This window comes from Hemicordylus capensis, chromosome 7 (assembly GCF_027244095.1).
Source record: "Hemicordylus capensis ecotype Gifberg chromosome 7, rHemCap1.1.pri, whole genome shotgun sequence".
Lineage (NCBI taxonomy): Eukaryota > Metazoa > Chordata > Lepidosauria > Squamata > Cordylidae > Hemicordylus > Hemicordylus capensis.
Window position 1 is genome coordinate 34,280,739 of NC_069663.1, and position 12,595 is coordinate 34,293,333.

Below are 12,595 nucleotides of genomic sequence, written 5' to 3' on the forward strand. Positions count from 1 at the left end.
AGCCTCTTTTATCACCACTACCGCTCTGTGGGGCAACTTAGGCCAAGAGAGAGGGGCTGGCCCAAGCACGGCAGTGACCTTCATGGCTGAATAGTGGGGATCTGGACCCGAGGCGACCCCGTTCAAGTCTGCCGCTAGCCTGCACTGACTCCCTTGTTTGTTTGTTTGTTTGTTTGTTTGTTTGTTTGTTTGTTACATTTTATATCCCGCTCTTCCTCCAAGGAGCCCAGAGCGGTGTACTACATACTTAAGTTTCTCCTCACAACAACCTTGTGAAGTAGGTTAGGCTGAGAGAGAAGTGACTGGCCCAGAGTCACCCAGCAAGTCTCATGGCTGAATGGGGATTTGAACTCGGGTCTCCCCAGTCCTAGTCCAGTACTCTAACCACTACACCACGCTGGCTCTTTATTTCTTGGCCAAGTGGGGAAGAAACAGTTACTATCCGATGGGCTCTCCTCCATGGGCCAACGCTGAGGGGGGCTCAGTTGCCACGCCCACTTGGCATGGCCTTCTCGGTTGTTGCCCCCAGGCTTTGGAATGCTCTCCCAGGGGATGGTCACTCTTCGGTTTCCCTTGCTGCCTTTGAGAGGCAGGTAGAGACCTGGATGTTTACTCAAGTGTTTGTCCTTTAGGGCCCCCCTTTTCCTCCCCCATGTCCCTATGGAACGCCTGTCTCCCTCTGATGCTTGTTGCACTGGCATCCTCCCCATCTTTCCAAAGAACTCAGGGTGGCATTTACGGGGGTCTCTTTCAACCAGCTTCCATTCCAAGAACCGACCAACTCTGTTCAACCTGAGCAGTGAAAACTGGTAAAAACCTCTTCAGGCCTGGGGTCACCAAACTTGGGTCCAGTGGTCTTTGGCCATTGTGGCTGAGGATGGTGGAGTCGTAGCCCGACAACCTCTGGGGGCACCCGAGCTTGAGAACCTCAACTTGAGACAATGCTCTGGCCCACGATGCAGTCTGAGATGCCCGTGTGTGCCCAGGGCCCAGCAAAAGTCAGCTCACCCTAGTAGAACTACTCTATCGCCTCCAACAGGGCTACCTGTTGAGAGCGCCTTCTTTGGTATGATCCCCATCACACGTTGAGGTCATCTGGAGAGGTCCGTCTCTGGTTACCACCGGTACATCTGGTGGCGACTCAGAAGTGGGCCTTCTCTGTAGCTGCTCCTGGCCTCTGGAATGCACTCCCGGCAGCTCTCCGCAGTTTAGGCTCACTGTCAGCCTTTAAGAGAGCCCTAAAGACTGCTTTCTTTGGTCTGGCCTTCCAAGGTTTTAAAATAGTTTTGTTTTGTTTTTAAGTATTTTAATTGGTTTAAAATTTCATTGAAATGGTTTTTATATTGTGTTAAATGATGTTTGTTTTTATGTTTTTTAAAACTAGTTATACACCGCCCAGAGCCTCTCGATGGGGCGGTTTATAAATGTAATACATAAAATAAATAAATAATAAAATAAATAAACATGGCTTCACTCATCTGTGTCCTTTTTCTTCCCAGGGATTTCAAGGGCAGCCGGGCTTCCCGGGGCCACCCGTAAGTACTGCACACCATGAGAGTCTTCAGATTCAGAGCCTTGGGGACTCACCAGATCTCCCATTACATGCAACCACGGCTGCACCCCTTTCCCCCTCCAGTTGTTCTTGGACTGAAACCCTCATCACCCCTGACTATTGGCCACTGTGGCTGGGGATGATGGGAGTTGTAGTCCAACACCAGCTGGAGGGCTGAAGTTGTGCAGCCCTACATTAAGCACACAAGGTAGCAAGCATGACTTGTCCCCTTAGCTAAGCAGGGTCTTCCATGGTTGCATATGAATGGGAGACTACATGCGTGAGCACTGTAAGAGATTCCCCTCTGGGGATGGAGCTGCCCCGGGAAGAGCAGAAGGTCCCAAGTTCCCTCCCTGGCAGCATCTCCAAGATAGGGCTGAGAGAGATTCCTGCCTGCAACCTGGGAGAAGCCGCTGCCAGTCTGTGAAGACAATACTGAGCTAGATAGACCAATGGTCGGACTCAGTATATGGCAGATCCCTCTGTTCCTATGTTCCTAAGCACACAATGTAGCCCCCTGCTATAGTCCTTTGTCTCCCCCACCCCACCCACCCCACAAAAAGCTTAACCACAGCCACAGGTGGAGTGGGGAAGAGAACCAGGGCTGGGAGAGGGGTCTTTGACTCTCCCCATTTTTGATGCAATTTCTGAGCTGCCTTTGAAAGGGCAGCATTTGGTGAGAAAGTCAGATTAAGCGCAGAGACCATTTAGCCCCCTTTTAGGAAGACTATAAAGGTGCGAGAAAAACAAGCAACCCGGCCTTTTGTCTGATTATTACAGAGGGATTTTGCCGAGCTGGGAGGTTTTCAGAAAGAGATGAGAAGCTTAGAAAAGGAGGCAGCTGAAAGAGGGATGCCACAGAGGCCACGGAGGTTCTGAATGGTGTGGGGAGCATGAATGGAGAGCTGGTTTCTTTACCTCTTCGTGTAATAAGAGGAATTGGGGAGACAGTCAGGAAACAAATACACAGTATGCTTTAAAAAGCCGGCTCCAGAGTTAATTATCAGAGCTATGTGGATTCAGCACCACTGCAGAAAAAGCTCCAGTTGGGCTACTGGGACTTCCTGAGCATCTCTGCTTTTGTGTTTGAAAAGCAAGTTTCTGGTCCTCAGATAATAAGGATTAGAAGCACGTGGGCGGAGCCTGCTGGAATCCCAGTTTGAGAGGGGATGAGGAAGATTTGGGGTTCTCAGGAGGTGGGCTTACTGTGTTCCCTCTGTAGCTCCTGGCCCCCTCCCTCTGTGGAATAAATTCTGTCAAGTAAATTAGGCAACAGCTGGGAAATGAGACATATTTGCTGGATGCATATCATGGACACACGCTAGAGAATTCAGCTCCTTTGGAATCAGAATGTTGGTTCCTTTTGTGCCTCTGTGTGTGTGTCTGTGTGTGCCCACAACCCTGGTGAAAGGGAAAGGCAGGACTGGAGCTTTGCTCTCCATGAAGTTTTTCACACAGGGCTTTTAAAGAGCCCTTTAGCTTGCATCTCCTCCGGAATGGAGCGGGTGTGTGTGTTACGGGTGTGTGTGTGTTATACATATCCGGCAGATTTACCCCATGTCCCTGCGAGCTATCAGGGAGCACTTCACACACAATTTGGGTTTTTCACTGCCTGTTAGAGTGCAGCCTGATTTATATCCAGGGTAAAAAACAAATCAACTTTTTGCGACAGGTTTTTGGGATAACTTTGCAGTAAAGCCTCGCAGAAAACCCACAGTAAAGCCTGCTGTGTGGAGAACTCCCATCCGAGCGCACTGGTAGATTCTAAAGCCAAATGACTCGGTTCTGCTAAGCAGAGCAGTCTTTTATTTTTTTTTAATTTTAATTTTTATTTTTTAGGGACCTCCAGGCTTCCCAGGAAAAGCGGGACCACCTGGGCCTCCAGGGCCCCAAGCCGAAAAGGTGGGTAAGGCAAAGCAGAATGGTTTGCAAGGAAGAAGAGGTGTCTCTTTTATTGCGGATGGTGGGGATGGGACAGGACTGACTGGCCTGTGTCAGAGCCCTTGCGGACCATAAGAATAGTGACGGAATGGATTCCAAATTGGGGGAGCGGGGAAACAAGCTTCCCCAACTCAGAATGCCTCAGCCCAAGGCAAGGCAAGCTCAGACCCTTCCAAATTAGGGCCTGAGCTGAATTTGTCTTCCCCCTAATTCCAAGGAGATTTCCAATTCACGTGTCTAGCTGATGACCCCCTCCCCCGCCTCATCTCCCTCTTCGTTTCCTTGCTGCTTTCTTCCCTTTCTTTCCCCCAAACTTCCTGGGCAGTGATGCAGGAGGCGTGATGGTAGCAGCAGCAGCAGCAGCAAAGTCTCTCTCCTACTCTGTTCCTCCTCCGTTGGGCCATCTAGACTTCTGCCGCATCGCAGGCCAAAGGTGCCCTGGAGAGCTGTGTCTCCCAAGGCCACCAGGACCTGGGGTGCTGCTGTTGCAGTGCTGTAGACACCCTGTCCTTGGCAGGCGGAGCAGCAGAGGAGGATGCGAGAGGCGCCACTGCCCCATCAGAGGGAGGGGGTGGCAGGAGGCTGGCTGAGGGTGGGAGGAGAACAGCAGGAATGGGTGAGGTGGTGCATCACTCACCTTTTGCAATCTTCCCTTGCAAGAGCTCAAAAATACTTGAGGGTCCTGTCTCTCCCCACCCCCCACCCCCAAATACTAGGAAAAATCACACCAAAAAATCTGATCTCATCACGACTCTGAAGTCATGTTCTTTCATGTGACAAAATAGCCTTTGTGGTAGAGAGTGATCTTTGGGAATGGCGGGGAGGGGGCAACTTTCCCCCCTCTGCCACAGACTTCCCATATGGCCTTGGCCAAGCTATGCACTCTTAACCAGACTTCCCTGCTCTCCCCCACCCTGCCAGCATGGTGTCTGCAGCTGTTTCTGTTGCAGAAACGCTGCTCAGGGACAAGTGAACATTTATAGTACTGTCTGGTGAGGAAGCCACTCTGAGGACACCAGCCATAATTCCGAGGAGAAAGTGGCTGTTGATTTGCACAAGGGAAGAGAGATGGGTGAGAGAGAGAGCCAGAGAAGTAGAAGGCCTCTCCAGCATTCCCAGAACTCTGCTGCCACCTGCTGTTCACAGCCAGGACTGCAGCCTCAAGATTCTACTTGATTGACCATGGCGGGCGGGGGGGGGGCATGATTAAGGGAGGCAGATTTCCCTCTTAAAATGAGCCACTCAGTTTCAGAACAGCTGGAATCCATATAGTGGGAAGGGCTGTCTCTGTAATCTCTTTTCCAGGCAAGAAGCAGCAGCTTGTGTGTGCAGATGCATCTGGGCCCAGCTGGCACACCAGTGACGTAACACACCTGTTGAACACCTGCAATTCTGCATCCTGTATTCCTCTAGCCCCCATGTAGTGCACGCTGCACCCTCCTTGGAGCACAGCTGCTCCAGCTGCCATCAGCCATCAGCCAGCCTTTTCAAGATGCTCGCCCATTCCCATCTCTGTCTTTCCTGTGAATTCCCTGGGAGAATAATAGTTTGGGGAAGGAAGGGAAAGGAATCACCAGGCATCTCTTCTCTCCCCCCCCCCCCCCCCGCATTCCTCTTCCACCCTGGTTCAGTCTGCTGGGACTGAGGCCATCTTTTTTTGCTGGAGAAAACCGGACTGCCGAGAACCGCCTAATCCTCTCCTTTGTGTGGGGTTTTGCAGGGCAGCGAGGGCATGCGCGGCGCCCCTGGCATGACAGGCCCACCGGGGCCTCCAGGACCCCCCGGGATACAAGTAAGTCTCCCGAAAGCACCGGAGCACCGTGGTTTAAAAGAACCCTAATATTTATGTCTTTTTAAAATAGCTGTACCCCACTTTCCACCAAGGATGGGGAGGAGAGCTGGTCTTGTGGTCGTGAACGTGCATCGCCCCCTTTGCTAAACAGAGTCTGCTGTGGTTTAGACTTGGATGGGTGACTACATGTGAGCACTGTAAGATCTTTAGGGGCGGGATGCGGCCATGGCTCCGTGAGAGAGCATCTGCACTCAGAAGGTCCCAGGCTTCATCAGTCCCTGGCAGCATCACCAGGTAGTTCTGGGACGCAACCCTCTGTTCATCTCGCCTTCTGGAATCCTCCACTGCTGTTTGCTCTGGGGAAGGAAGGGGAATCCTGCTGCGCCGGACCTCCTCCTCCTCCTCCTCCGGAGGGGCATGGGAAGTTGGTGTCTCCTACATGGCAGCTTCATGCTCCGAGGCAGGTTTCAGCCACTCCGGCCGATTGTGGCTGGGAACATCTGGATCACTGAGAGTGGCCCAACTCAGGCACTGCCCCATGCCATGACTTGTGCAGCTCCACCTGACGAATGGTCAGCCTGCCGGCAGCGTGGCTCTCGGGCGGGGCAGGAAGAGAGAAAGGAGCCACCCCTGCTGCCTCCTCGGGCATCCCCCCCCCGGGGTTGTTAGGACAAGCTGCTGCTGCTTTTGGCTGACAGCTCCCAGCTAAGACTAGCCAACCACTGCAGGAGGCTGGCTGTTCCACTGTCCGGCAGCTCTTCCAGTTAGGAAATCCCTCCTGACGTCGAGCCTGAATCTTCTTCTTGGCTATTGCAACCCACTGGTTCTGGTTCTGTCAGAGGCAGTCTTACCCCCGGACCTTGGGGCCCCGGTCCGGGGCCTCCAAGTTTCGGGGGGGGGCTCCAAAGACCGGGGGGCATCTGTGGCCTCCAAGGTCTGGGGGGGCCCTCCAAAGACTGGGGGGGGGCTCATGCTGCCACCCCACACCTGTTCCGCCACTACCCTGCCGCTGCGCCAAACTGTGGCTTTTTGGTAATTCTCACAGACTTGCGGCGATCTATTCGAACTGAGCAGGCACACCTCGCAGTTTTCGAGGGCCGCTGGGCCGGACGGACAGGCCCAGCAGCTGCCCCCGCCTGCTCGGCTCACCCGAGCACATGGCCGCTAGAATTACAGAAACATCACAGAAAAGGCGGCAAAGGCCTCACAGCGCAGGGGGGGGGCATGTTATGCGGCAGTGGCAGCGGCGGCAGCGGCCTGGTGCCAAAATCAGGGAGGTGCGCCAGCGGGTCCTGTCCTCGGGCGCAGCAGAGAACAAGCCCGTTCCTCCTCTTTGGTGACAGCCCTTTAGATCTTGGAAGACGGCGCGCCTCTCTCCCCTTTGTCTCCTCTTCACCAGGCTTGTCAGTTCAGACATCACACCAACCCCACAAGCCAGCGCAATCTGTAATTTGTAAACCAACTTCATATCAATCATACTTGGGGCAGGGGGGGCTGGTGGTGGTGGTGGGGGAAATAAATCTTAAGTCGTGGCATCTGATTCTGAACGGCGGGACTATTACCCTGATGTGCTTGTCTCTTCCGATCGCATGCGTGCAAAGTTGATGATGAAGCTTTGCTGGCTTGGCTTGACGTGCTGTCTGAATTAAGCCAATGTCTGTGAAGCATTGTGAACATAAGTGTCCATATAAAGTGGGTATTTATTTATCTGTCTGTCTGTGTCCTGCTCTTCCTCCAAGGAGCTCAGAGCTCCAAGGCGCATGGTTATGTTTGTGTCTATCCCCACAACCACCTTGTAGGGTAGGGTTGGCTGAGAGAGACGCCACGAGTCACCCAGTGAGTTTTACGGCTGAATGGGGATTTGAATTTGGGTCCCACACTAACCACTACACCACCCCACTGCTTTTGTTTTCTTTCTCTTGCCTCTTCTAGGGCCCAGCTGGCTTGGAGGGGCTGGATGGGAAAGATGGGAAGCCAGGCTCACGGGTAAGAACGCGGACCCCCAAGCGTGGAGGCGCCTTGGTCTGCAGCAGACGTTGGGCCTTGAGGAAAGAGAACCCTGAATTATGTTGTGTCCTCCCGTTGCTGAGCCCCATCAGGATGAATGAAGGCCTCACAGATCTGGGCCTTGGGTTGTGGCACCAGAAGACCCAGGCATGGGACAGCCCAACACATGGCCATGCCTGGGACCAGGAGCCCAGTACTGCCTTGCCCCATGCTCCTAGTGGGGCCCAGCCCCCTGGCAGGCTTTGAAAGGCGTTTGGGGGACAGGGAGAAGAGAAGGTGGCCAGCAACCTCTCCCAGGGCTGCTTTCAGGCTTTTTCGGGAGTGGGGCGAGGGGCAGCCTTTGCCAAGCTGGCCAGGGTCAAGAGCTGCTTCGATGGCAGCAGTGGGGGGGGACACCTCCCCCACACTGATACCTCAACAATGTGCCATCTAAGAGGACTGCCTCCCCCCACCCCCATGAAAGGACTACCCCTATCAATAGAGAAGCACCAAGCATGGTCTCCTCCACTCTGGCCTGGGAGAAGGTGCTGGGCCCTTCCAATGGGAGGTAAAGCATGTATGCTCCTCCCTTCACAGAGTGTGCAAAGAGCTCCCCAGTGACACCCTGGGATTGCCCAGCCACTTCCCCTCAATGGGCAACCACTCTTTCTTTTCTGTAGGGTGACCCTGGACCCCCAGGACCTCCAGGAATGATGGGACCCCATGTAAGTGGCCAACATTTGGCTTTTCAACTATCCCCTGGAGCTGTGCTTTTTACGGTGGCTTGACATGCAGACCTTAGCCAGTCCCATCCCATTTTATTTTATTTTATTTTATTTTATTTTATTTTATTGCATTTCTATACCGCCTAATATAGAAATCTCTAGGCAGTGTACAGATCCATGCTGTGCAGAGATTAAGCTGCTGATTTCTAAAAACCAGATTGCTGTTCAAGGCACAAGAGCAGGCAGGGGTGGGGGTTCTGGTCAGTTGGCAGCCCTGCAGAGAAAGAGGCTCGGTCCACAACTGTAGGCCTGCGGCTTAATTGCTCAGCACCTGCAGAGTCTCTCCAGCACCAAAAATTAAAAACTTCTTTTCTCTTCTCTCTCTAGGGATTCAAAGGGAAAACAGGTCATCCCGGTCTCCCTGGGCAAAAGGTAAACTTTTGCAATTGATTGCAAGGTCATTAATTGCTATGTACTTGTGAGGAGAGAGAAAGGAAAAATCAATCCCTTTTGAAAGAGCCGAGATACCTTTGAGGTCTAAGTCTTCCAAGACATTTCTTGCTGGCGCTCGTATCAGCGTCTCAACAAGATGTTTCCAGTTTGAATCGAAAATGGAAAAGGAAAAAGTCAAAGCAGATTGAGAATGGATGCTGAAAGCCATCATTCTTATTTCACCGGCCATTGATTTTTTTTGTTGGAATGAAAAACACGGATGCAAAGATCTAAGCACTGCTTAGGAATATTAGGTAACAATACGCCTGTCAGGGTTGCTGAAAAAATTCAAAAGCAACTCCATACAATTTGTCCTAGGGCTCAGTTCCCGCATCCACTTACGTCTCTTGATTGCTTTCCATTTGATTTCTGCATGCCAGGGTCTGTTTCACACATGCACATTAATCACTTGATGGATATTGCAACAACTAGCATGTGTGACTATGCCAAGCAGCTAAGGTGCAGCTGAGGTAAGTTCATCCTCCTGCGCTGCCTACAGGCTGGCTATTCATCAGGTAGGGCTGCATAGTTAACTGTGCAGCTCTACCTGATGAGTGGCTAGCCTGCAGGCAGCATGTCTGGTGGGGGAGAGAGGAGTAAATGGAGTACTTGGAAGCAACGATCTGCTCCTGGCTCCATGTAAACATTACAACCATGCATATATTACTTTCTAGGGCGATTGTGGCAATCCGGGACCACCTGGCAATCCTGGCCGAACGGGGGCTGAGGTGAGTGATCAGTGGCAGAAGGTTCTGCTTACACTTGTGGACATGCACAAGATGGCACTTTTTCATTCTGGCTTCACAGAGTCATAGAGTTGACTGTGAAATCTGTGGATGCTGCAGGTGCAATTTTTCTCAGTTTCAGCAAAGCATTTGACAAAGTTCCCCATGTCATTTGGGTTAGCAAAGTAGTCAGAAAGAATTGGGCCAGATGAGACTACCGGCAAGGGATTCCCAACCGGCTAGAAAACCATACTCAAGGAGGGCTCATCAAGGGGCGATCCTCAGACCTAGGGGCAGACAGCTTAGCCAGTGTGGGGTACTACAGAACTCTGTCCCGGGTCTGGCACTCTTCAAGATTTTTATCACTTACTTAGATGAAGGCGGGGAGGGAATCCTCGTCACATGTGCAGACATCACAGAACTGGGATGGGGAGCTGAAACCGCAAAAGAGGAATGAAAATTTGAAATGACCTTGATATACAATGGAAAGTTAGACAAAATGAAATTCAGCCAAGAATATTATAGAGGTGCAGAATACTGGTTTCTTGTGGAATATTGGTATAGGTGTACAATATTCGTATGACAGCAGGTTGCTAGTCACAATTGGAGATTAGCAATCTGCCATAATAAGATCAATAGATCTGTATCTAGCGGTCCAAGGACCCCTGAATAGAGAGACACTTTTCCTCTCTCCTTCCATGTTGTTCTTCATCTCTCTCTCTCTCTCTCGTTCTCTCCCCACACCCTCCAGGGAGAGCCAGGGCCTCTGGGACCTCAGGGCAGACCAGGGCCTCCTGGTCACGTTGTAAGTAAAATAAATATTTCTTCCGTGTTGGCCTTAAAATGGACTGGTGCATAGTTGTGGTGTTAAGCTATGGGCGCAGACTCTGTCTCGATCATGCTGCTGCTAACACTAATTCCTGCTTGCTGTGAGTTCAGTGGTGGGTAGATTCTTTCAGGTCCTTGCGTGAAAGCCCACACAGTCCATTAATATCTCAGCTTGAGTCCTTTCTCACTTTCCTTGCCTCCAGTTTTGTTTTCGTCCTTTGCACATCCTTAAAGATTAGCAGCAGGTTTTCACAGAAGCTAAATGAAAAGGGGGGCGGGGGCTCATACACCCCATAAGAGTGATGAATTGCACCCAAGAGCTCCTATGCGTCCTTAGAGGCCAATATGCACAACAAAGAGAGTTACACCAGTGCCAGAAGGCTGCGTCGCTGCTCCAAATCATGGGGCTTTTCAGAACTGCCCTCTTGTGCAAAGCTTCCCTGCAAAACCAACGTGGCATGCTAAAGGTTGCACACCTTGTTGTGCAAGTGCAAACATGTTTTCACTAGTGCAACACTAGGCTGCAATGCAAGCTCCAAACTGAGCACGTATAGCTGGCACGGCAGCCTCGCTCTAGCACAGCATCCTTGCTCAAGCGCCTAGTCTTCCTGCTGGGCATGGGTTCCAGGTGCAGAGTCTAGCCCCAGTCCAAGTCAGTCATCCTTCAGGCCCTCTGGAAACAGTGGGGCTCCAAACGAACTTGCTCCATTGCTTACAGTGGGACTTAGTAACACCTGGCGGAATCGGGGTCCCTGAAACCTTCATCTGTCACGTCCTGATGTTAAGAGCATGCTACAGATTACAGAATTATTGCTGGCGTGTGGAGATCCATGTTCGAGTCCCACTGTTGTCACAAGCTCACAATGCGGCCTTGGTCAAGTTTCAGTTCCGCTCCTGAAATGAGAGCCCCGGAGATTAGCTTCTCGGGGCTGTTATGAGGGTGAAAATGCAGCAGACACGGAGAAGTGCGCTCCTAATTAAGACAAAGTGCTTTCTAAATGGGAAGCTGTAGCTTTTAGCAGACAAATCGTGCCACACGCCCTATGGGATGACCTTTTAATGAAGGGCCAAACCAGACGTGATGGAGGCAGCCATATTTGCTCATTCATGGGCCTGCTCTATTCTCATATAAAGCAAGGGGTAGTGGTGCAATGTTTTTACATTAAAAGGGGAGTGTGAGTAAGAGGAGATGAAACATCCCCGTCCCTGCCTTAGCACACCCACTATGCATCGTTGCTTTGTGCACTTTTCTCCCCAGATTCCCTCCAGATTATCCAGGATAATCTGGATTTCCCACCCTGGATTCCAGACGTGAGACAGAAATAAGAGAAAGTGCCTGACACGGCTGTACAGTTGTGTCGGTCGGACAGACACGTCAGACTGAAGTGCCACCATGACAGCAAGCCGCTTCTGAGAGCTGGAAATGTAGGGAGGCCCCCTGCTGTCATGGCAGAACTTCTGGACCCCTGCTCTCCCCCCCCCTCGAAAAAGTCATGTTTCCAGCCCAATATGACAATTGGGAGGGGGCAGGCACTTTTGAGGCCCTGCACAGTTCTAGCGCCTGAGATGACAGTGCAGGGAGGTAAGGAGGGGGAAGGCTTAAGCTTCCCTCAGCCATGTGCCCCTCCTCAAGTACAAATCGCCCCACCTCCCACTCTTTACATTTGAATGGGGCAGACCCACGGGCAAGAAATATGGCTGCTCTCATCCGTGATCCACGAGAGAGCTGAGAGGGTTAAAGCAAAAGGCCCACGCTTTGCAAACCTGCATTGAAAGAGCTGTTTGGTCTCCCAGCTCCAAGATTGGTCTCTTGCTGCTTGAGATTTTACTGCTGACCCTGGATTCTTCTCTTCTGCTTTATAGTTGGTTTTGGATGCACTTTTCATTTGTGTTTTAAGACATTTTAAAAGAGAGCTGCCTTGTGGGCCCTTTATGAACTGAAAAGCAGGGGAAGAACCCTAATAAACACATCATAAATATGACTCTAATAAATAACGCCCCCTGGTTGTGTGTGTACCCATCATCCTGCATCTGTGTCGTTTCCCTCTCCTTAAGCTGCCTGTATTTCTCTGCCTCTTTAGGGTCCTCCTGGAAGCCCTGGGCAGCCAGGCCCAGCTGGACTTGCTGGGATGGTGAGTCGGATTCCTGCCAATGTTAGCTCCCCACTGGCTGCTGTGAGGCCCATGCTCAACCTCCAGACCCCAACATGTCCTGCCAAATAGCAGCAATGGGCCAAAAGGGGAGAAAAGGTCATCTCCTAGAATCAGGGACCTGGTTGCATCCTCGCCTCGCCTCTGCTGCCCTGCTCAGAAATGCTTTTCTGAGCTTGTGTGTTGCTAAGGAAGAGCTTGTGTGATTTGTAGGTGTGACTGAAATGATCATCTGACAGTCCACAACGTCTCGTGACCCTCAAAGTCCCTGAGTGAGGGATGGGGCAGAGTGTCTGGGAGAAGAGTCAGATTGGAAAGCACCACCAATTTTGGCTCCTAGTGACCCCATGCTATTAGGAATCCCCCATGTATACTGGATGAACCGGGGGACCCAGTCAGTATCC

General features: G+C 51.6%; 1 protein-coding gene across 5 annotated transcripts in view; it reads left to right on the forward strand.

Moving 5' to 3' along the window:
- COL16A1 (collagen type XVI alpha 1 chain) overlaps nt 1–12,595 on the forward strand; it is a 184,930-nt gene that overhangs the window by 161,846 nt on the left and 10,489 nt on the right. For all 5 annotated transcript variants that reach the window (XM_053267053.1, XM_053267054.1, XM_053267055.1 and 2 more), the window contains 9 exons: nt 1,500–1,535; nt 3,392–3,454; nt 5,214–5,285; nt 7,218–7,271; nt 7,952–7,996; nt 8,384–8,428; nt 9,163–9,216; nt 9,965–10,018; nt 12,123–12,173. In XM_053267053.1, the coding sequence (XP_053123028.1) occupies nt 1,500–1,535; nt 3,392–3,454; nt 5,214–5,285; nt 7,218–7,271; nt 7,952–7,996; nt 8,384–8,428; nt 9,163–9,216; nt 9,965–10,018; nt 12,123–12,173 (474 nt within the window). The remainder of the gene's footprint in view (nt 1–1,499; nt 1,536–3,391; nt 3,455–5,213; nt 5,286–7,217; nt 7,272–7,951; nt 7,997–8,383; nt 8,429–9,162; nt 9,217–9,964; nt 10,019–12,122; nt 12,174–12,595) is intronic.